Source organism: Triticum aestivum, chromosome 3D (genome assembly GCF_018294505.1).
Source record: "Triticum aestivum cultivar Chinese Spring chromosome 3D, IWGSC CS RefSeq v2.1, whole genome shotgun sequence".
Taxonomy (NCBI): Eukaryota; Viridiplantae; Streptophyta; class Magnoliopsida; order Poales; family Poaceae; genus Triticum; species Triticum aestivum.
Genome location: NC_057802.1, coordinates 3,254,969 through 3,279,984, shown reverse-complemented (window position 1 = coordinate 3,279,984; position 25,016 = coordinate 3,254,969). Strand labels below are relative to the sequence as shown.

General features: G+C 45.4%; 1 protein-coding gene across 1 annotated transcript in view; it reads right to left on the bottom strand.

Moving 5' to 3' along the window:
* Positions 1-3,531: 3,531 nt before the first annotated feature.
* Positions 3,532-25,016, bottom strand: part of LOC123076757 (uncharacterized) — an 80,317-nt gene continuing 58,832 nt past the window's right edge. Inside the window, exon 7 of the mRNA XM_044498871.1 lies at positions 3,532-4,047. Coding sequence (XP_044354806.1) covers positions 3,776-4,047 — 272 coding nt within the window. The 3' untranslated portion in view covers positions 3,532-3,775. The remainder of the gene's footprint in view (positions 4,048-25,016) is intronic.

Sequence of the window (25,016 nt, the reverse complement as noted above, 5' to 3'; positions counted from 1 at the left end):
CGGAGGGTCAACAGAAGGCTGATGCACAAGTTCAGACACACTATCAACAGGTTGGGTCTCCATGACATGCCAATGGTGGGGAGACGCTTCACGTGGTGCAACCAGCAAGAAAACTCCATCATGGCCAGGGTGGACAGAGTATTTTTTAACAACTCCTGGGAGGATTTATATCCTATTAGCGATCTGCTCCCGCTAAGCTCCACGATTTCCGACCACTGCCCTTTGCTTCTCACATGCTCTTTGGCGAGGCTGCGGGCGCGCAGATTCCATTTCGAGAACTTCTGGTGCAAACTACCAGAATTCTTCGACACGGTTAAAGCAGCGTGGGAGGAGCAGGTTTATGGGTCGGACCCCATGAAGATTCTCAACACCAAACTGTTGCGGACCGCCAAGGCACTTCGTCGCTGGGGCCAGAAGAAGTTGAGTTTCATGAATCTGCAGTTCCAAATAGCCAGCGAAGTGATATTGCGTTTGGATAGCGCCGAGGAGAGCAGACATCTATCTGATGCCGAGAGAAGTTTGAGAGCCTTTCTCAAAGGCAAATGCCTCGCGTATGCTTCCCTGGAAAGGGTGCGGTTAAGGCAGAGAGCAAGGCTGAGGGATCTACGGGAGGGTGATGCCAGCTCCAAATATTTTCATATGAAGGCTAATGGTTGCCGCAGGAAGCACCTTATCCCGTATCTGAAAACGGGCGACAGGACGGTCACGTCAATTGAGGACAAGTTGGGTCTTGCAAGGGAGTTCTTTGGTAACCTGATGGGCAAGCCGACCAAACGTGGACACTCTATCAACCTGGATGTTCTTGATTTGCAACAACTGTCCGCGGAGCAGGCACGTGCCTTGGAAGCCCCATTCACTAAGGAAGAAGTCAAGAGGGTCATTCTGGATATGCCATCCGATAGGGCGCCGGGGCCGGACGGCTTCACAGGCATGTTCTTCAAGGTTTGCTGGGAGATCATCGCTGCAGACTTCATGGCCGTCATGAAGGCATTGTATGAGGGACGGTTCGCTTCTTTTGGAGACCTGAACAGCTCCATTCTCATGTTGCTGCCTAAAAAGAGTGATTCTCTGGACATCAGCGATTTCAGGCCGATTAACCTCATCCATGGTGCAGCGAAGATTTTCGCCAAGGTTTTAGCTGTTCGGCTGGCCCCTATGTTACCGGCTCTAATATCGCAGGCTCAGAGTGCTTTCATCAGCAGACGCAACATCCACGAGAACTTCAAATTTGTGCGCGACACTGCTAAGCTGCTACACAGTAAGAAGCTACCGTCGGTACTCATGAAAATAGATATTTCTAAAGCCTTCGACACTTTATCTTGGGAATTTCTCCTGGAGGTTTTGAGAAAAAGGGGCTTTGGATCGAGGTGGTGCGCCTGGATCTGCGGGCTTCTATCCACGGCCTCCTCCTCCGTACTCATCAATGGTGAGCTCTCGAAGGCCTTCGCTCTCGGTCAGGGAGTCCGTCAAGGAGACCCCCTTTTGCCAGCTCTTTTCATCCTGACCATGGACACCATCCATTGCATACTACAGTGGGCAGCACAACAGAAATTACTCTCTGATCTGGGATGTCAAAGCAAGGTGCCTAGGACATCTATATTCGCTGACGATGCAGTTATGTTCTTCAGACCAGTGCCCTCGGACCTGCGGGTTATATCGGAGATCCTAAAGTTATTTGGGGAGGCATCAGGGCTACGGATCAACCTTCACAAAAGCACGATCACGTGCATCCGCTGTGAGGACGACCTTGCCATGGCAGTTGAGGGACACTTCCAATGCCGACGACAACAATTCCCGATTCAGTACTTGGGCTTGCACTGTCTATCTTCAGGCTTAGGCGCCATGATCTGATGCCCCTAATCGACAAGTTCTCTGGAAAATTCAAAGGGTGGAAGCTGAAGATGCTAGCCACGGCGGGCCGCCTCTCCCTTACACGATCGGTGCTGATGGCGCTGCCGATCCATTTTATGGCTGTGCTACCACTCCCGATGTGGGCCATTAAAATCATCAACAGAAAATGCAGAGGGTTCATTTGGAAAGGAGAAGAGCAAGTTAGTGGGGGCACTGCCGCATGCCTTGGGCAAGCGTTTGCATGCCAAGGGAATTTGGAGGACTAGGGATCATTAACCTTAAGTGCTTTGGGATGGCCCTGCGCTGCAAATGGTCGTGGCTGAGGTGGGACTTGGAAGAGCGGCCGTGGCATTGGCTTCCGGATATCACAGAAAAGGAAGTGCAGGCCATGTATGCTGCTGCTTGCCATATGACATTGGGGGATGGAGCGAGGGCCAAGTTTTGGACCGACAATTGGATCGAAACCTGGCTTTGATAATATTCTTTTGGGCTTTTTCTGATTTTTCGTTGGGCTATTTCTCTTTTCAACTCGGTTCCTGGGCACTCTTTTCGACTCGGCCTCAATTTTATGCGCGACCCATTTTGATTTGTAGTATTGTTTCCCCCGTTTCTTTAATCCGATTAACCAAAAAGGGAACCCGATTTGACGCTTTACCACAGCGAGCAAATCGGTTTTGACAACCTTCTAGAAGGTTCCTTGAACCTTTTTCCTTTTAGTTTTTCTATTTATTTTTTTAAATTCATAATTTGCAAAAAAAATAGTAATCCTTAGTCCCATTTCCTTTTCTATATTTTCTTCCGGCCCATTTCTTTTTTAGATCCATTCTATATTTTCTTTAGGTCCATTTCTTTTTTGGACCGTGCCCAACTAGTCAAACTGGGTAAAGCGATTTATTTGTCTAAAAAAAAGAGTAAAGCGATTTCTAGTCTAGAGTAAAACAAGACCAATTGTACCGTGAATAAAATTGAATTCAAATTCTGTTGAGCTGAGTAACTATTAGGTACAGGATTTGTCATCTTTGCCGCTTGAAATATGCACCAAATTTGGACGTGGTTTTCTTTTGGTGATACACAGTTACACACAACTTGTTGTCCAGTTCCTACAAGACTTGTTGCTGTCCACTACACTGCATATGTGCACTGTTGCCATTTCACTTTCATGAACGTTTATATGGAAAAACATTTTTTGTCGAAAAAAGGAATCAAACGGAAAATAACGAAGTTATTGCTTTTGACTAAATATGGCAATCATGGTCGAGAAAAAATAGATTAAAATCCAATCTGAAAAACCTGATATTTGTGATATAGTTCTGGGTGGAACTACTTTTTTGTTTTTGTTGTTGTTGTTGTTGTTGTTTTGTGTTTTAGCATTCTGAACACACATATGGTTATATTTTTGAACCACATTTTAGCATTTGACGTTGTTCTCATGTCATGGCCCCACGTTCAGGGTGATTGTGGCAGCCTCGTTGCACGTCACATGTCAAGTGGTACACGCATTCTCGATGTGGTATTTTCAGGTCCCTCTGGTGGATGGAGCCGCGTTTGCTGTTGAAGTTTGGGTTGCAAGTTTCAGACAATTGTTGCCGTTGATGTTGGATTGCAATGTCTGTAATGCCACTGATCATATGCAAAAGTATTGCCCAAGTCAATGATAAGACAACGCAAGTACAAGTAACAACCAGCCTTAAGTTTGCGACTTCTGCAAGTAACAACCAGTCAATGGATCATGGCCCAGATACTCTCATAAGAAATGTCGCGAAAAGTCTCCCTATGCTATGCTGTCTATGTGGCCGATTCCGCAAAGACAGCGATCGGCCATTTTCTCGACGTATATAGAGCTGATGTGGTATATATCACTAAGTATATCCCATAATGCTCGTAAACCCCCGTGGGGATCATCAAGTGTGCAGCGTTACCCAACTTATCTCTGTTGTTCCACTGCGTTCCTCCGGACCCGAAAGGGGTACCGGCGGGAACCGCTTCCATTCGGTTCGACGGTGGCAGGCTCCAATGGAGATACCAGTAGCCCACAGGAACTGCGGGTACGCCGTCGACTGGGGTCTGATGATTTGTGTGTCACCATCCTCTGATTGCTTAGCTTAGATACGATGTTTCTGTCCGACGAATGTGTTTTGACGGTTGATGAAGAGCCCAGCGCTTCATCTTCATCTGTGCTGCTCCTCTCTTCTACATCTGAAAACCACCACGAGAACATGAAACTTAATTTCACCAGTTTCCTAGCGTGCATTTACAGCCATATATTTCCACAAAAGATCAGCCGTACCAGATTTAGGATGGAACCAGATGAGCAGCATGCCAGCTTTTCCCTTTTGCCTGACCATAAATAGATACACTATAAGATGTCTACAAAATTAGACAGCAAATTTGGTTTAAACTGCGGTATATAAGGTAGACCATCCATCCAAAAAGGAGGAGTCCATTTGATTCCATGAACTAACCCACAACTGGTCAAGGATCACCTCAACTCCCTGCTACAAGCATTAATTAATTAACAAAAAATGTATTTTAGAAGCTAGAACCTAAACCTTAGAAACTTACCGCCGAAAGAGGTACAGTCCAGCCTTTAATGATGGACCAATCAAGCGCAGGCCTCAGGTCCTTTTTCTTAGCAAGACGCTGCTGGCCTTCACCCATGGGATGATCCAAGAACTTTACCTGTAGAAAAATGTCAAGCAGGAACATGTGAGTTGTTGTCTCTGATAATGTTGGTTATGACAGAAAACCAATAATCAGCATGAAAACATGGAGATCAAATGATAACACAATTTGTCCCACTTCATATTTTAATCATTGACCAGAGCATGAAAGTTCATTAATTTGGTGTCATTTTATCAGTGCGTGTTATCTTCATCAGCAAGAAAGTTGATTGTGTGTTCCCAGCCCGTAACACAATTGGACCACCAGACTAAAAAGCATGGACACGGCAGGATACGGCCGGAGACAGGGGCACGCTCGGACACGCGTATCCCACCATATTTTGTGAATTGCGAATTAAAAGGATGACACGGCTTCGTCACGTATGGGACACGTGAGGGACTCGGGAGGCCCAACTACGCTTCGACCCGATAGGAAACCTTTTTTTTTGCAGGTCGCATTCACGGGCGCCACAAAAGGGAGAGCTGGGAAACCTCCTGGACTCACCGCCGCCGCCACCGCCGCCTGGACTCGACCGCAGCCATCCCCCAAGTGCAGGAGCCTCTCCTCCCAGCGGCAACCATGCTGGAGCAGGTAACCTCAACCTCTCTCTTCTATTTGAATCGATTTTTTGTTGAGTTGTTGCTGCTTGCTTCCCCCTGTTTGCCATGCCCTTGCTGGTGCTGCTCACTAGTTGCTTCCCCATGCTGCTCATGTGCTGCTGCTGCTTGCTTATTGCTGCTGCTGCTTGCTTGTTGCTTCCCCGTGTTGTTCCCGTGCTGCTGGCCTGCTGCTTCCTTGTTTCTTGCTTCCCTGTGCTGCTGCTGCCTGCTTGTGTTGAACTGTTGATTGGTGCTTCATGTGAAGGAACACCAAATCATCCGTGGGTGAGAGTGAAGGAGGACAACCTGGAGCTGGTGCTGAGAATTTGAGATTGCCAAACCATAATGCTATTGGGAGCTAGCATTGCAGATGTTTGCTCTCGAACAACCACTATAGCCTACTAGCACAAGATACACATGTTTAACAAGTTGAGGATCACAACACAAATTACAATCAAAAGCAACACTTGCTCTAAAGATAGAAACGCCGTCCTAAATCACCCCCGGGGAGACCAGCAGCAATCAGTACCGCTGGGGGCGCCAGGCCAACGCGATGGCTGGTGCTGTCACATCATTTGTGGTTCCGTTGCGTCCTGCCCCGCGGTGACGGAGGCATCCGTCCTACATGGTTTCCTCCATACAGATGACCCAAATTTCCTCCTCCCCCGGCCCCTCCCCATTCCCTTGACCCAAATTTCCTCTTCCCCATGCTCCCTCCACACCCCCCGGACCAAAATAGTATCCTTCTCCTCCTGGGCCCTCCCTGTCCCCCTGACCAAAATGGCGTCCTCCTCTCCCTGGCCCCTCCCCAGCCCCCTGACTAAATGCATGCCCTGATGCCATCGCAACAAATTATATGTCAAAATGGGCATACACATCCAAAATATATGAACTGGAAATGACGCATGGTTGCGTACCTTTGCAAACGGCAGAGCATGGGCATGTCAGCAGGGAGCAGCAGCAAACGATCACCAAGGTGATGACCATGGCGCGTGCGAGCGAGGACGGAGAAGAAGAAGACCGCTTCATGGTCGATAGGATGATCCCGCCTTCCTAGCTTCAGCTCTGAAGCAATGATTTGATCTCTCTTTGTGGCCGGGTTACTCCTCCTAGTTAAGTAGTGCTCTAACAGCAACGACAAGTGTGTCAAGTCAACAGATTGTCTGAAAATCTAGATTAGCCTAATGTAATCACGATCTAGTCTAGCTAAATAGCTGCTCGGAGGCCCCAAGTCAAGTCAACTGCTCAAAGTCATCCGCGCCGACACTTAATCTTTGTTGTCAGTGCATCTTAATCACGGTTGCAGGCTTGAAACAGTCAAGCAAAGCTGCTGGCAACTGTAACATACAATTCGTACGCGTTCTGAGTGATCGAGGCATGGCCACAAAAACTTACGTGGTACAGTAAAAATAGTTTTTACGACTACTCCAGCAACTCTGGCTCCTACAAGCTGCTAGTGCTAGCTGAACAGTTGCACTACTTGTCTACTTGAGATGCTCACTGCATCCGCAAGCCTCACTCAACCCAGTCACACATTTCGATCTGTGGCATGAATCGGACTCATGGAACCAGAATGCAAGTATACTGCAAGTCTGCGTTGCACTAAAGCGGAGCAGCGTGGCAGTTCACCGACAAGCAAAATGGACATCGCAGTTTCAGTAAAAAAATCAGAGTGCCACAGCGGAAGCGTAATGGGCCCGTAATGCATAGGTCCAAACCTGGCGCGCTCTGGTAATATTTTCCCCATTGGGCTGAACTGTTTTTGCTGGGCTGTGATATTTTATGCGTTGCTTGGCCAATTTTCAATGTGATGAGTTTTGAACTGGACTTCAGTTTTTCGTGTGGTCCATTTCGATTTTGTAGGATTGTTTGGCCAGTTTCTTCTATTCATGCATCTATCGAACTGATTCTTTACCTGAAAAAAGGTCTTGGATCAATCCGTTTCACTTTCTTTTTTTCCGGGTATTGTAGATTCTTTTTACGGTGACATTGTAGAAATTTTCAAGCCATGCATTTGTCGCTCCGTCCACGAATAAGTATACATCTATCATATGGTACAACAAATTGCTTTTCTTTCCCCTCTAGTAAGGCGATTAGGAAAAGCCTTTCTCCCCACGATTTTCGCCGGCAAGCCCGTGGATCCACCTCCACCCTGCCTGCCGCTCCGACTGCTGGTGGCGGGAAGAGGGCCTTGTCCCTCGACTCCGGCTAGTTGATAGGTAGGGTTTTGGTCTTTCTTTTTTCATGGCATCCACTTAATTTCTATTAGGTCAAAATAAAAAAATTGAAGACAACTCTTGACCAAAGAATCAATGGGAGGAAATAAAAATAATATAAGAATAGACTATAGTAAAAAGTAATAGGAAAAAAACAGCAAATCTTTCATTCTTAAATATCCGGCAAGGTGCCTCAGAAGAGCATAAAATCATTCTAAGAATAAGACAAAGGTATAAAACAAATGGAGATATGTGGTATGCCATGAATAGTTCCATGGCGATGTAAGATAGAAAGAATGGGGAGTTAGGCCTTCGGTTTCCTCTATAGTCATTTGCCGACATGCGGACTCACTTCTCTGTTCGGACAGGTGGCGGCGCTTCTTCTTCGATATAGTCTTTCAAGCTCCGACCCTCCTCAAGTTCGTCCATTTGGACGGATTACATAGAGCTCCGATGTAGATTCCTTCCAGCTCCTCGGCACGGAAGGCTTAGGTTTCTTGTCGTGCGTACGCAACGGTGTGATTTGGTGCAGATTCTTCGGATCGATTCAAAGATTCAACGCAACAACTGCGGCTCTGGGCCGCTGGTCCTTAGGGGCACGTGCATGAAGACGTCACGACTGTCATCGATAAAATCATGTCGACTTCAGTATGGGAGCAGTGATATTGGCGCATCGGCGGCTCATTCTGGCGGCAGCAAAGGTCGTTCGGTGGTCCATGGACCTCGATATATTTTTCTATTATGTTTGTGCTGGTTTGTGATTCCGGTGAATCTTTATTTTTTATAAACCATTTCGCATAGAAATTATATGTCATACAATAAAATTATAAATTTACATTTAATTTCCACGTTGACATGCAAAAGAAGAAGGCCCATTATACTGTGAACGAAATTCAACTTCAAATTTTGTCGAGCTGACATTTTTTTTCTTTTCTTTTCTTTTTTGAGTCAACTAAAGCGGGCAAAAGCCAACCTGAACATATTTTTTCTCTCTTGAAAAAAAAAAGATCAGGATCAGACACCATTGGATCAGTAGAAGGGAGATATACAGAAAAGGTCACTGGCTTGCCGAGTCACTGGGATAGCCTTACTGGCTTGCTTGGCTTTACAACCGAGCTAAACCCATTTGGATTAATAGCTTATGAAATAACCAGTTCCTACAAGCGGCAAAAAAAGGGGAAGGCCAGAAAAACAAAAATATTGTAGGGATTGCCAGTTGGAGCACCAGTAAGAAACCCATTCTGAATGCTTGCTCTCGAACAACTATTAGAAGAAGAAAAACCTACTAGCACGTGATACAAATGTTTTAAAACGTTGGGGAGAATTGCACAAATTACAACCGAAAGGCAGCCCCTGCGCCAAAATGGGCATCCACCTCCAAAATATTTGAACTAGAACTGACTCGTCGCTGCGTTTGCATACCTTTGCAAACAGCAGAGCATGGGAATGGCAGCATGGAGCAGCAGCACACGATCACCAGGATGATTACCAGGGCACGCGGGAGCGAGGACGGAGAAGAAGAAAGCCGCTTCATGGTCGACGATCTTGTCTGTGCCCAGCTTGAGTTCTAACCAAATGATTCGATCTCTCTTCGTGGTTGTGGCTAGGTTACTCTTCCTAGTTAAGTACTCTTAACAGCAACGACAAGTGTGTCAAGTCAACAGAGTCTCTGACCATCTTCATTAACCAAAGATGGCTCCATTAAAAATCTAGCTAAGATCGGAGTGATAGACTTACTGGATCGACTAGGAGTAGATCAGTGGGATATTGTCTGTATTCGGGTGTTTACCTTAGCGTTCCGGCCATTGCTGGTTCGTCGATGGAGGACTGCGCACGGGCAGCGACGGTCGGTGTAGAGGTCGACGGTGAAGTACATGAGTGGCAGCGGTGGAGCTTCCCATCGCTTCAGTGCCTCCCTCTGAAACGGATATGGTTAGGAGTGGGGAACAGTGGCGGTGACGAACCTCATACCCCGTGCCCCTGGTCCCCACCTCCTCTTTATAGCACTGCGCGACAGGGGCCCACCAGCCTTGCTTGGGCTGGACGCCCCCGATCAGGGCGTGGGTCAAGGGCCCAATGAGCCGTTGGGCCCATTGGTGGAGAGATCAACCTAACATTCTCTCCCTTGATCTCATCATTATACTTTTAACTTTATACTTTGAAATAACTCTTTTCAAAGTACTCGTTCCATCACAGATTTGCATGTAGAGCATGTCTCATCATCACGGTTCATTCCCGATAGAATCAACACCTACAACACACTCCTCTGTTTTGAAACAGATTATTTAACCTTGGGCCCTTTTATTGTCCGGAAATCTTAGACTATACCATAAAACCCATGTCGACTGAGTGTTCTCCGAACACACTGGGCGGCAAGCCTTTAATAAGCAGATCTGCAAACACTTGTCTGTTGCTTTTATGCTTCAAGCATTTCTACATGATTCCGGACTTTTTCCTTTACAACGCATAACTATGTGTCAGTGTGTTTGACTTGACTCGTTGTCATAGGAGCGAAAAACTTAAAATGGTTATCGCTGTTGTCAACCATTATCAATTCCGGGTACTTGTTTCTTTAACCTTTTTGCCTGTCCCTCAGCCTCATATCATGCTGTACATTATCTTTACATCAAATTAATGATAATTGATTCATTCTTTAGAGTTCTTCCACACAAAAACTCCTAATGTGAAGGTCAACGACAATTGTGGATTTCGCTGTACATTTCACAAGTTTTTATCTTTGTACTCACAACCTTTTGAGAGCACTTGTTTCTTTCAGCATGAGGCCGATATCTTTGACTCCATTCCATCAATTTAAATATGTACTGGACATTGCCAAAACAACCCGGATATGTGAACTATGTCACGGTAATGTTACACTTTTGCATTCATAAAGCTTCCAACAGCTGAAGCATATGGTACCATATTCATTTGGTCTATTTCACATTGACTCTTGGAACACTAAAGTTCCCAAAATGATTACCCTTTACTATAAGAACAGGCGTAGGTTTTCTCGCATGCATACTTTAGAAACTTTCCTTAGCATGCCCATGCGACACACCTAATACCCCTTTTATTCTTTTCTCGGTGAATCTCGATCTTTATAACGAGAGACATTCCTTATTCCTCATTCCATTTCGGAAACTCAAAAATAGTTCTTTATCATTAGTACTTTTGCAAGTCACACTTGCATATCATTCTTATCTTTAGGTTCGTCTGTAACTTTTATTCTCTTTGGATTTATTGAGTGCTTAATGATCATTACACATAAGGTGTATGGTCGATACTAGGAAAGCATAATAGCTACTCCATACTTTTCTTCCAGAGTGGGACGCATTAAACGCACATGAATCATCATATCTTTCTCCTGTCATATAGGATAAGTCCTTTGCATAAATTTCTCCCGCCATACAGGATTTTTGACATAATACTATGTCAACTTTACCCCGTTACGCAGGTATTTTCCCAGACTTTTCCCGCCATGCAGGTTTTATCATAATCATCTTTTTCCGCTATGCGGGTAATTCCCTGTAAGGGACATAAATGCCAGAATTGGCTCTTTTGACTGCATATTCAATTATCAAATTCAGAAATAAATCCGAATGCTCTTTGACACACATGCTTGATCCGATGTTGGTCAAATTAAACACGCATGTTGCTTGTTTCAACTCAAATCATGTTGACTGAATAATCTTCTTCATAAAGAGTACATGAAAGACATTCGTCAACCAAGACTCTCAATGATCTATCTCGTTCTTTTCTTGGATTAATATCCAAGAATTCTTTTCTTTTGAAGCCATTCTTTAGAGAGAACATACTCCCTCACGTTATGACCTTTCTTGGTCATCTTTCGGATAACAAGTACCCAGCCATTCGCTTTCATGAATGAAAGCATGGAAAACTTTTACTCTGAGAAAACTTAGCCAATAATCAACAATAATGAGCATAAAAAATAACCCTACGTTGGTCTGGTTAAAAAATATGCACATTAAACTTTTTAAAACTTTCTTTTTATACTCTAAATCACCGTTGTGGTAGAATTAGAATAAAACTCGTTCTTCTACATTAATTCCATATCACCGTTGGGCGGAAAAGGAAATAATGCATATAACTCATAAACAATGTGATGGTAGTATTTCTATTAAACAACTTTGCTAAGAAATAATCATCATCATCAACTTTATTGCAGCGGAAAACTTTTAATATACATTTCTCAATCTTTATCAAATGCTCTGAAAATTGGTCGCTTTGATACAAAAATTATCAGAGATTTAAGCTTTGAACATAAGACTCGTAGAATTATAGTACTGTTATCATCAACGTTGGTCAGAAAATAACAATACCATAGTTTAACTTTAAAAGAAATATCTTTTTTTTGTCATATCGGAAACTATCTGCATCTTATTTCACCCATAGGGGAAAAAACATTGCTAAGAACAATTCTTCCAATTAAATTTTTCTGTTGGTTCCAATTTAACTGGAGGATTAAACTTTTACTTTGCAGCGGAAACTTTATAATATCCTATTCAGAAACAATTCTGTACTCTTTTAATCTCTAAGCAATTCTAACCGATTGGTTCGAAAAAGCATTAGAGAAGCAACGATTTTAATCTTTTACTTTAGTTCTATTCACTTTTAAAAGAGCACTTTTATTTATTTGCAGCGGAAAACATGAAAAAAAATTCATGAACTTTTTATTTTCTAAAACATTACTTTTACTTTTCTATTTTATAAACGAAATCTTTTCTTTGAATAATTTTGTATAGCCAAACTGTATGAAATTTGTCCAAAGCTGGACAAAAACAGAAGACAGCCGCGCGCTCTGGGCCACAATGGCTGCGCCTCCTTCCTTTTCGCCCAAAAGGCCCGGCGTGGGCGCGCGCCTCTCTGGCCTGGTCCGCCGGCCAACGGCCCATCAGGCTTTCAGCCCAAAAGCCTGCAGCCGCTCTAGGGTTTCAATCTGTGCCGTTCAACCTGATCGTGTGGTCTACCTCTTTTTTCGCTTGAAGAAAACCTGGGAGCGAGACCCTTCGAACGAAACCTAGCCCCCAATTCTTTCTCTCCCGTCGCGCTCTCTCTCTCGACGGCAGAAGCACGGGGCTGCGCCCAGGCTGCCCGCCCCGGCCGCTGGCGACGGCGCCAAGCGGCCACTGCACCGCGTCCGGCCGCCGGCTCTTTCTCCTTCCCCGTTCCTTTCTTCATCCGCGCCGCTCGCTCCTCTCTCTGCTGCGGCTGGGGCTTGAGGCCACCGGCGACGGCAACGAGCGGCACCGCGCCGCGCTGGCCTCTTCTCTTTCTCACCTCCTTCAATTTCTCCCTTGTCCTGCAACAGAGATCGAGAGAGAGAGCAGAGAGGCGCAACGGCTTTCCTGATGCGGCGGGTTGGGGCCACGCCGGCCACCCGCGACGGCGTTGAGCCGTGCCGCGCGAGCCTGCGTTTCCTTTTGGCCCTCCCCGTTCTTTCCTCCTCCTCCTGTGACAGAGAGGGCGAGAGAGAGGCGCGGCCGAGCCCTCTGCTCCCCTACGCGCCCGCTCCTCCTCTGCTTCTCTTGGAGGCGACGACGGTGGCGCCGTTGCCATCCCCTTCGCCGGCTTCGCGTTCGCCTTGCCGTGAGCGCGTCGCCGTCAAACGGAGTGATAAATCCCAGTCTCGATCCGTGCCAACCCAACAGACACTTTCGGAGATACCCGTAGTGCACCTTTATAGTCACACAGTTACGTTGTGACGTTTGGCACACCCAAAGCACCCCTACGGTATCCGGGAGTTGCACGATCTCATGGTCTAAGGAAAAGATACTTGACATTGGAAAAGCTCTAGCAAACGAACTACACGATCTTTGAGCTATGCTTAGGATTGGGTCTTGTCCATCACATCATTCTCCTAATGATGTGATCCCGTTATCAATGACATCCAATGTCCATAGTCAGGAAACCATGACTATCTGTTGATCAACGAGCTAGTCAACTAGAGGCTTACTAGGGACACGTTGTGGTCTATGTATTCACACATGTATTACGATTTCCGGATAACACAATTATAGCATGAACAATAGACAATTATCATGAACAAAGAAATATAATAATAACCATTTATTATTGCCTCTATGGCATATTTCCAACAGTCTCCCACTTGCACTAGAGTCAATAATCTAGTTACATTGTGATGAATCGAACACCCATTGCGTCCTGGTGTTGATCATGTTTTGCTCTAGGGAGAGGTTTAGTCAACGGATCTACTACATTCAGGTTCGTATGTACTTTACAAATATCTATGTCTCCATTTTGAACACTTTCACGAATGGAGTTGAAGCGACACTTGATATGCCTGGTCTTCCTGTGAAATCTGGGCTCCTTCGCAAGGGCAATAGCTCCAGTATTGTCACAGAAGAGAGTCATCGGGCCCGACGCATTGGGAATCACCCCTAGGTCGGTAATGAACTGCTTCATCCAGACTGCTTCCTGTGCTGCCTCCGAGGCTGCCATGTACTCCGCTTCACATGTAGATCCCGCCACGACGCTTTGCTTGCAACTGCACCAGCTTACTGCTCCTCCATTCAAAATATACACGTATCCGGTTTGTGACTTCGAGTCATCCAGATCTGTGTCGAAGCTAGCGTCGACGTAACCCTTTACGACGAGCTCTTCGTCACCTCCATAAACGAGAAACATATCCTTAGTCCTCTTCAGGTACTTCAGGATATTCTTGACCGCTGTCCAGTGTTCCATGCCGGGATTACTTTGGTACCTTCCTACCAAACTTACGGCAAGGTTTACATCAGGTCTGGTACACAGCATGGCATACATAATAGACCCTATGGCCGAGGCATAGGGGATGACACTCATCTTTTCTCTATCTTCTGCCGTGGTCGGGCATTGAGCCATGCTCAATTGCATACCTTGCAATACAGGCAAGAACCCCTTCTTGGACTGATCCATATTGAACTTCTTCAATATCTTGTCAAGGTACGTACTCTGTGAAAGACCAATGAGGCGTCTTGATCTATCTCTATAGATCTTGATGCCTAATATATAAGCAGCTTCTCCAAGGTCCTTCATTGAAAAACACTTATTCAAATAGGCCTTTATACTTTCCAAGAATTCTATATCATTTCCCATCAATAGTATGTCATCCACATATAATACGAGAAATGCTACAGAGCTCCCACTCACTTTCTTGTAAACACAGGCTTCTCCATAAGTCTGTGTAACAAACGCTTTGATCATCTCATCAAAGCGAATGTTCCAACTCCGAGATGCTTGCACCAGCCCATAGATTGAGCGCTGGAGCTTGCATACTTTGTCAGCATTCTTAGGATCGACAAAACCTTCCGGCTTCACCATATATAATAATAACCATTTATTATTGCCTCTAGGGCATATTTCCAACACGAACAAGCCGAGGCGGCTCACGCGGGGATGGATCAAGCAAAGCGTCGGGTCCCCGGCCGGCTTCTCGTGTCGCCACAACCCTGGGGCTGCACGTCATCGCCGGGCTACGCCGATGGTGACGCGCATGGTGGGTTCAGCCCCAACATCACCTTCCCCCATGGTCACCCGGCACAACGCACGCCCTCGCCCGCCTTCGCCGGCATGCAGTACCCTCCGTACACCTACTCACCGCCGGCCTACGCATCCTCCCCGACGCCACCTCTCCGCCGTGGCGCGCTGCCCTTCTCACAAGCCTCCTCGTCGCATCTTGGTGACACCGACACGATGGAGGCCGACATGGACGACATCATCATGACCGGCTCGGCCGCCGCCGCCGCCTCCCCCGGGTTCACTGCCCAAGACGACACAATGGACCTCACCGGCGACATGGACGGCGAGGAGGAGCCAGAGGAGGAGGAGGAGCCGGCGCCTGCTCCGGCGAGGAAAGGGAAGAAGAAGAAGAAGAAGAAGAAGAAGAAGAAGAAGAAGAAGAAGAAGAAGAAGAAGAAGAAGAAGAAGAAGAAGAAGAAGAAGAAGAAGAAGAAGAAGAAGAAGAGGGCGGCCAGGACCCAAGTGGGCGTCCAAGGAGGACGAGTGCCTCGCCGAAGCATGGAAAGTCGTCTGCCTCGACCCGATCACCGGCACGAACCAGAGCATCGACATGTATTGGGACTGCATCAAGGCCGAGTTCGACGAGCGCAAGCTCGTCGACCCCTACTTCAAAGGCGTGCACATGCAGCGCGGGTCGAAGGCAATGGCGAACCATTGGGGGACTTGACTTGAACCCTCACGATTTAGAAAGTCGACAGTTCAGTGGCATGTTTCAGTCCTCTTCCCCATTACTTAGAAAAAGTGAGCCACCGGTTCAGATACAAGATACTATCATTACCGCCTGGACAATTAGACAGCCAACCCGTAATCCCAACGACCCAATTGCAAGAGCGGAGCTCTACCAACTGAGCTATACCACTGATTGAGAAACTTAGCCTCCGACCCGACCAAGGGAGAAGACAGGGTCAAGCCGACGCCGCCCTTCCTCACCTGCCTGAATGGAATGAATATCTCCTTCGTCTAGTCGAGAAGGGAAAAAGCCTCATCCAAACGGCGTGCAACAAATGGCATGGGATCGTCGAGGAGATCGCGGCTCGGCCGGAGAGCGGCGCCAGCATAGAGGATCAGGTATGCCACGCCGGGCTCTCCCTTTTCGTTTCGGCTTGTGCGCGCCCGCCGACTGTTGTTTCTCAGTGCAGCCGGTGCGGATGTTCGCCATGTTTCGCTAGGACAGTAGCGACCAAGACTTCAAGTACCTCCACGTCTTCAAGCGGATCGAGAAGTGAGAGAAGTGGGTGGATGTCCGGCGCACCCTCGCCAAGGCCAAGGAGACGTACAAGACGGACGCGCCGACGGCGGGCGCGGCCGACGGGCGCCCGGACGGCAACAAAGGGGCCAAGAAGGGGAAACACGCCGAGTCGGATACCGCACGGGTGCACGAGTCCATCGAGCATTGCCTCGCCGACGCCAAGACCTGGGCCGCCCAGCGGGAGGAGAAGACCGAGGCGCGGTGGTCGGCGTAGATGACGAACAGCACCGTCAAACTCGACCTGCTCTGGACCAACATCGCCGCGAAGAAGAGGAACACCGACCTGGCTTTCCAAATGGGCGGGGCGGACATGTCGGCGATGGACTAGCAGGTCAAGGCGTGGTACATGGCGGAGCGCGGCCTCATCCTGAACCAGATGTCGTCGATGGCGCCGCCAACTCCCACGCCGACGCCAACGCCGCCGCCAAGCCCGAGTGATGATGCCTCTACGACGCCCAACAGCACAGAAGCTGCGTCGACGCCTCCCTGCACAGAAGAAGCCGCGCCGACGCCGCCCAGCCCGCGCGCGCCGACTCCTGCGACGTAGGAGGCCGACACCGCCATTTGATGCGTTGAGTCCTTTCTTTTTTTTGCGTGCCGAACTGTGGCAAAGTGATCGCCGAACTACGCTGATCGCCAGACTTGTGGCGTTTTATGAGGCGGGAAATGAACCCGTTTGAATTTGTGACGTCTTGGGGGCGGCGCCTGGGGCCGTGGCTGGGACCATGATCGCCCCAGGGCCTAAAAATCGCCGGCGGGCGCCCGAGAGAGCGTCGGTCTTTGCGCTGGGGGCCGAACGAGTGGAGATGCTCTTAGTGTGGCCACGGGTGCAGGTTCGTGGGACGTTGTTCAGTACCTCGTGCCGGGAAGGTTCTTACGTTGTGGCGCATCAAGTGTCGTACCCGTCGTGGGCGGCAGAGCATTGTCATGGGCACACCCCGGGCAGTCCTGTTGCTTCGGCGGCCCGGCCGCCCGAAGTGCCGTACCTGCTGGCGGTGAAAGAGTGTAGGCATGGGCCGCGTGGCCACACCCCAGGCAGCTCTGTTGCCTCGGCGGCTCGGGCGCTAAAACTGAAGTACCCGCGGGCGGCGGCAGAGCGTAGGCATGGCCACACTCCGGGCAGTTCTGTTGCTTCGACGGCCCGGGGGCCGCGAGTGCCGCACCGGCCGGCGGCGGCCGAGCGTAGTCGTGGCCACACCCCGGGCAGTTCTGTGCCCTCGGCGCCCCGGGCTTCGGTGATTTCGGACGTATTCCTTCTCCACGCACCCCGGTTGGAAAATTAAAGCCTGCGCCTGCATGCACACCACCATGAGATGCAAATCTCACACCCAGCGCCACCATGAAGATCAACTCCGAAGACAAAAACAACAGGGTGCGCTGGTGGTTACCTTTGGCCCTGGCGGCAGAGCATGGCAGCAGTAAGCACCATACGATAATAGTCAGGAGGACCATGGCCCGTGCGAGCCAGGACGAAGAAGATCGCTTCATTGTCGATGTGAAACTAGCTCCTTATTGGCCTTGTGTATCTCGACAGTTCTATATTCATTCTGGAGGTAATATCATCGGAAGTCATAGAACTTGCGTTGCAGGTTCAGTTTGGTGCTACAACTTTAAAAATACAGTTTTATTGTCACCTAACTTGACTCAACCGTGCAAATACGGTCGTAGTACATGTATGCGAGCGTATCCATGTGTATTACCCCACCTGTCAGTGAGTGAAAGTGCTGGGCGGGATATACTTTTACGAAAAACACCCTCATAAAAATAATTTGCGAAAAAAGTAAACCACCTCGACCCATTTTTGCACAGAACCCCTTATATTTTTTATTTACAAAATAACCCAACCACGGTACTGCACATAAATGCGAAAATTAAGCACAAAGAAAGGTGTGCCAGGATTGGATCCCGCTACTACCAATTTGAATAAGAGATGGTATATCCATTACGCCCAACAGGATTCTTACTTCGGATAACTAACTTAGGGAGCGCCTACTCGGCGCATTCAGCGCCGCTTAGCCCTCCTGGCGCTCGCGCGCGCCGCTTAGCGGGCCGGCCCAGCAGCTACTTCAAAACGCAGACGCGAAAAGAAAAGGTATCCTCGGAAAATATACGTGAGATATGGGATTCGAACAAGCATGTTACCCGTGGTAGTCTCAACAGAGCAACCACTGCGCCAAGACCACTAAGTGGTAAAAAATCCGAAAATAACTCTATTTAGTACGACACTAATATATACGTATTTTGTACCCATATATAAAACTCGCAACCTGCAGTACCTACATGCGATCAGCTAACGACTAGGGTGTGTTTTTGCAACTGAGAAAATTGAAGGCTAATAGTTGAAAAACTTTCATGGCCGCCCATATATGATTTTCTCCAAGAAAAATGAAACTTCACAAATTTCGGGAAAAGTTCATGAACATGCAAAAAGAAAACGTTGCCCTATTCAAGAAAAGTTCAATGATTTTTAAAAAAGTTCATCAATTTTCAAAAATAGTTCACCAAAGTTGAAAAATGTTCATCAAAATTTTGAAAAAAAGTTCATCAATTTGAGAAAAGCTCATCAATTTTGAAAAAAATTCATCGATTTTTGAAAATAGTTCATCCAATTTCAATAAAAGTCATCCAATTTGAAGAAATGTTCATTGAATTTGTAAACAGTTCATAGATTTTGAAAAAAATTCATCGAATTTGAAACAAAATCATCAATTTTAAAAATAGTTAAAAGTTCATAGATTTTGAAAAGAAAAGTTCATCAAATTTGAAAAAAATACATCATCGATATTGAAAAAGTTCACGTATTTAAGAAATAAAAAAAGAAATCGATGAGGGAAAGAAACCAGGAAGAAGAAGAAGAAGAAAAGAAAAAAGAAAAACGAAAGAATAATTGAGGAAAAGAGTTGAATCTTATCACAACCTAATGAACATCACTGCGGGGGGTCTGTTGTTCGAGTCGTGTCCATGACGTCTCTTTTTTTTTGCAGAATCACTTACACAGTAACGGGCCAGCCCAGTGTGGGACGCTGCAGGCGCCCGTTTGCAGAATACACATTAACGGGCGCCTGCAGCGCCAAATAGAGTTCTCCACTAACTTATATCTACTGAATGAATGGTCATGTGGAACTTAAATGGGATGGGGATACTACGGCCCATTTTGCGCGCTCTGTTTTTTTAAGAAAATTGTATAATGTAAGTAATAAAGTTATGTTCAAATATTAGTGTGTAAAATATATTATACATACAGATGATGATTAGTAAAAAACTTTGAATATAAACCTGTGAATTATATACAAAATATTCAGTAAAACATAAGTAACAAAAATATTTAAGATATTTTTAAAACATAAGTAACAAAATCATGTTCAAATATTTCTATTTTTTGCAAAACAAATATTTTATGTTAAAAATACTATACATACAAAGTATGATTAGTGTAAAAATTATAAACATGTGTATTATTTTTTAGAAAATAGTTAATACGGACATTAAAAATGTTTATTACATAAATATGTTTAATGAATCCCAAAAATAATCAGTTGCTTCTTATATTTAAATTATACAAAATGATGAATAGAAATATTTATTAAATATTTATGACTATTCAGTTGGCTATAATTTTTAATCGTGATTTATTTAAAAAATATAACTTAAATATTAGCCATGATTGAATATTCACATTAAAATGTTAAATTTTAAATTATGAAGGTTTGTAGTTATAGAAATATTTAAATATTTTTGGTTCTACAAATATTTAATTGTTTCTATTTTACTAATTAGCCATGATTACTAAATATTTTATATACAATACACATGTTTATATTTAAATGTTTTAGATTATTAATCATCGTCTATATTTATAGTATTTTTAACAAACATATTGAACATAACTTTAAATGTTTTACATTTATCTTAATAAAATAGCACGCGCAAAATGAGCCACAGTATCGCCAGGCCATTTAGGCTCGACATGAATCCTCGTTCCCATATAAATTAGTTATCCCACTTAGACATTCAGACTCGAAGGATGTACTGGATAGATTGTCTATATCGGCGTCTCGTCGTCGACGGGAACGTCTCCTCCCACTGAAAGTGCATCGCCGGAAATTCTGAAATAAATCCAGGAATAGTGCGAGTACCAGCACTTGAAACCTGATGGGCTAGGGATAAAACTGTCCCTCTAACCATCCAACCACAGGTTGGTTCACATAGACTGTCTATGTTAAAACAATTGGTTGTTCACTTAAAAAAACAATTGGTTGTTGTACGAATACTGGTGCATCAATTTTTCCGGTTAATTTTCTCATTGATGTGCATTACCGTGATCGGGTTATTCTGGAAATAAAAGAATGTTAGGAGATTTTGTGCAAACATGGATCGAGGTGGTTCACTTTTTTTTTGCGGGGAGAAGTGGTTCACTTTTTCCGTGATTAAAAAATTATTAGATGTTTTGTGTAAAAATATGTGTCATCGCTCACTGACAGATGGGGTCATACACATGGATAAGCCCCTGTACGTATACTATGACCGTATAACGATCTGCACGCTCGAGTCAAGTTAGGTGACCACAAAACCGTATTTTCAAAATTCTAGCATCAAACTGAACATGTGACGCAAGTTGTATGACTTCCGGTGATATTGCCTCTTTATTATATCTGATTATGTATCGTTGTAAAATATTCATTGAAGACAAGTGGAATCATTGAATGGTAAACAGTTTCCTATGCATGGTTGAATATTGTGGTGCATTTTTTTTCATGCATGATTGCATGTCGCGATGGGTCTGTATCTACACAATTGGATGGTAAAATGACATTCTTGCATTTTGAGATAAATAAGCTAGTCGGATGAGTCTCTTAGGTTTAGGTATATAGGATACCATGTGTGGCACCCAACCTTGTGTTGTGGGTGTAAGGACACCTCTAATAGAATCTTAAAGTCTTTTTTGTGCGGATGTAATGGAATCTTGAAGATAATTGAAGAAAAGACTCGCTCCAATTAGTTTAGTCACAAAAATGACAATATATTGGGAGCCTGGTTCCTAATCGATCACCAAAATTGATTTCTAAAAACAATTTGAATTGTAGTTCAATCTTTTGCGTTGTGCATCCATCTGAACTTTCCACTTGATCTTTAACATAAACTTTATAATCAGCTTCACAGTTGTTTGTACATATTGTGACGGTGTCCCAGACTGGGTTCACCGACGAGCCATGTCAAGGCGAGTACAAAGGAAGGATCCCAAAGACTACATATACTCCAAGACATTTAGAGGTCGTCTACAAACACATTTACCTTGTATCTAACCGACTAGGTAATAACCCTAGACCCCATGTGCCTATATATAATCCAAGGGCATAGATGGCACACAACGATCTCATGGTAGATCACATGTGGTTTGCACTCCATCCCAAAGAAAAACACAAGTAGGACGTTGGTTTTAACACTTAGGAGAGCCCGAACCTGGGTAAAACCTTTGTCTCTGTTACCATCGCATCAAGGCTATTAGGCCAACTCCACCGCGCGACCCCTAACGGACGTCCGCTTTGCCCGGATTCTGTCCGTTTGGGTAGGGCAATGGGGTCGTGTCCGGGCAGTTTCCGGGATGCGATGGCCGTGCGCCCAACGCGCGGACGCATCCCAGCCGCATCTTGTCCGCATACAATTTTCTGAGTTGGTGATGATGGTGTGCCTACCATCTTGCAATATAGGCCGTCCGAGTTATATCCGACGGATAGGAAGGAAACTATGGCAATTTTGCAAAAAGATGCCCACACCCCTCTCGACATTTGCAAATAAGGCCTTCCCTCGTTCATCCTTTTCTCCCACAAGATAAAATTACTCATACAAATGCATCTTAATGTTCTGTGCAACGCATGGGCATCTTGCTAGTTTTAGAATATATCCAACTTCCATAACTGCTCCTGTAAGTTGGATTAGTGCCTTCTTGATGCATTCATTGTTTATCTGCGGAGGAGGCTCGATCTTGCATGCTTCTTTCTTCTTCGAGTCTAAAGAAGTCGATGTTGCTTCCTCGCATCTAGTCTCGTGTCTAGCCTCTAATCTAGCAACAAGTGCACTTGTCTCATCTACAGCCTCTATGGTAGCTAAAAGTGCACGAACATCTACTAAATTGCGCTCTATCAAAATATATCGACGTACTCTTTTTCTCAATACCAAAACTTGCATCCATGCTACACAATAAAATTTTAAGTTAGCACAACTAGTCAGATCTAAGAGCACAAACCGAAGCTAAAAAGAGCACATACCCCATCATTTAAGCACTTGATGAACACCCATCTAGGATGTTCCGGCGTTGTAGACACGCGGCGCACGGCCTTCTTTGGACAGTGGTCGCACTTAATGAGTGACAACGGTGCGCCGACGAGCTTTTGGGCTAGCACTGAGCCCGGCCGACCGCCATTGGTGTATCTGCCGGCGGACCACCGACGGTGTAGATCCGAGCGGCTAGAGGAGGAGCCACTGCATGCATGTGGCCTTGCGGCCCTGCCAGGGCCTTCCGGCCCCGTGCCTGGCCAGTCCATGGCGCGGCGTGGTCTCCCACAACCGGGCGAGCTCAAGACCGACCGGATCCGCTCCAAATCCGGCCGGCGGGTGCGCAAATCAGGTGGCCGTGGTTGGGTAGCTCGGATTCGCCGAGGGGAAGGGGCTAGGCGAGCGCGCGTCCGAGCTGCACAGCTGCAATGGCAGCGGCGGCGGCAGCGGCGGCGAGGGAAGAGTGGAGAAGGGTGGAGGGTGTGCGGCCGAAGGGAGGGAGGGGGCGGATAGAAAAAGGCGCCCCTGTGCCACCGACGGGCGGGCCTAGGGAGGACACGCGCAGATGCCCAGCCCGTCCGCGTGCTGTCCGTTTCACCCCAAAAGCGGCGCAAACTTGGGCCGGGATGGGTCGAAAGCGGACAGAAAACGGACAAAAGTCCATTTGCGCCCGCGCGCTGGACCGTCTGGTTCGTCTGTTTTATCCCAAATGAACGCGCACGGATAGGATGGGGTCGCGTGATGGAGTTGGCCTTAGCTCGGGGCCTCCTACCGAGATCTACCGAAATCAACTCCATCATTAGTGGCCCATGGCTCCACTACGTAGTCACAGCGAGAGCTATATCTCGTTTTATGCAAAATGAAAGAATCACTCCATACACTTCCAGTCATGGCGCCACGCTTGCGTTCTTGGTAATATTTGACGCGCGGCTTACTTGAGGGGATGGACCCTAGATTTTATAATTTCTCCCTTTTCCTTCTTTTTTTGTTTCTTTTGTTCTATGTTTGGATTTCTCATTTCTTCTCCTATTTTCTTTGTGTTTTTTCTCATCGTTATAATTTGAAATTTCTTCTATATACATTTAATTTTTTTGAATGCACAGTCAACATGTTTTCTATACATGATTCAACATTTTGCAAATGATTGATCAACATTTTTCAAATAAGAGATTAACATTTTTAGAAAACCTAGTTATTAATTGTTCTATATAAACATTTTAAAAAAAATTCAAATGTTTGATTCACAATTTTCAAATAGAAGATTAACATTTTCAAATATTTTATATAGATTTTTTATAATATATTTATTTAAAAAAATTGGAAATATAAATGTAAGTAAAAAGATGAAAAAAGAAATCCAAAAACATAAAAAAACAAGTAAAAAAGACGTAAAACGAAATCCAAAAACATAAAAAAAAGGAAATGAGGCCCTTGTCTCCCGTGCGGCTGGGCGGGCCCATCTAGAGTCGCCCCGCCTTAAGCGCCTGAAATATGAACTCAATAATGTTAATGGACATATAAAAAAGTCACTTCAAAGAAGTTCATAAAATTTGAAAAAAAAGTTCATGGATTTTGATTTTTTTTACAAAATTTGAAAAAAGTTTATCGACTTTTCTAAAAAAATGACGAATTTAGAAAATGGTCATCAATTTCAAAAAAGTTCACATTAACGAGAAAGTTCACAAATATGAAAAAAATTCATCAATTTTTCAGATAGTTCACGAATTTGCGAAAAATAATCAATGATTTTGAAAAAATATTCATGAATTTGAAAAAAATCATGGATTTCGGAAAAATGTAATCAATTTTGAAACAAAACATGAATTTTGAAAAAGGTCATCGCTTTTAAAAAAGAAATCGTGATTATAAGAAAACCAAAAAAAGGAAAACCGAATAAAAATATCAGGAAAATGACCATAGAATTTGGAAATAACGAAGAAAGCAATGAAAGGAAACAAAAAAGTAAATGTGCACAAGCGGTAAGCTAACATAGTGGGTACTGCGGTTCCTTTCGGTGTTGAGGGTACGACTTTGAACCCCTTTTGGTCCCACCTTTTTTGGAGTTTAAACAGAAAAAGAAGGTATATGGGCTGGCCCAGAGCAAAGTGGGGGTATGCGTCCGATTGCGGAAAAACTTGTAACGGGTGCAAAAGGCGTCGTTTAGGAAATGCTAACTTGCAGCAACAACAAGAAAACGGCAAGCGAGCGGGAGGCAGGGCTAATGAGCGGACCAGCGCGTGGTCAACGGGTGAGCCTACTAGGCTGTGTCCCATGTGCACACCGCTGAAGAGGAGCTCCCCGCTGAGGCACACCCCGAATTTGCATCGAAAAGCTTAATCGGGAAGAAGAGCTAACATTGCCATGATCTCACAAGAAGAGAGCAGAGTTCAAGTTGCAGCTAAACGGCTACACCCATGTTCTTCTTCACAAGAACAATCTGGAATTCATTTTTTTATTTAGAAAATATGTGATTTTTGTGTTTTTTTAGATCCTTTGAGATTTCTTTTCTTTTTTTGAATTTTCCTCTAGGATTTCTGTTGAGAGGGAAAGAAGTGTCGACCACAAAAATGTCGATTCAACGAGTTTTGTTTTTTGAGAACTGTCGATTCAACGAGGTGAGAGATTAGCAAG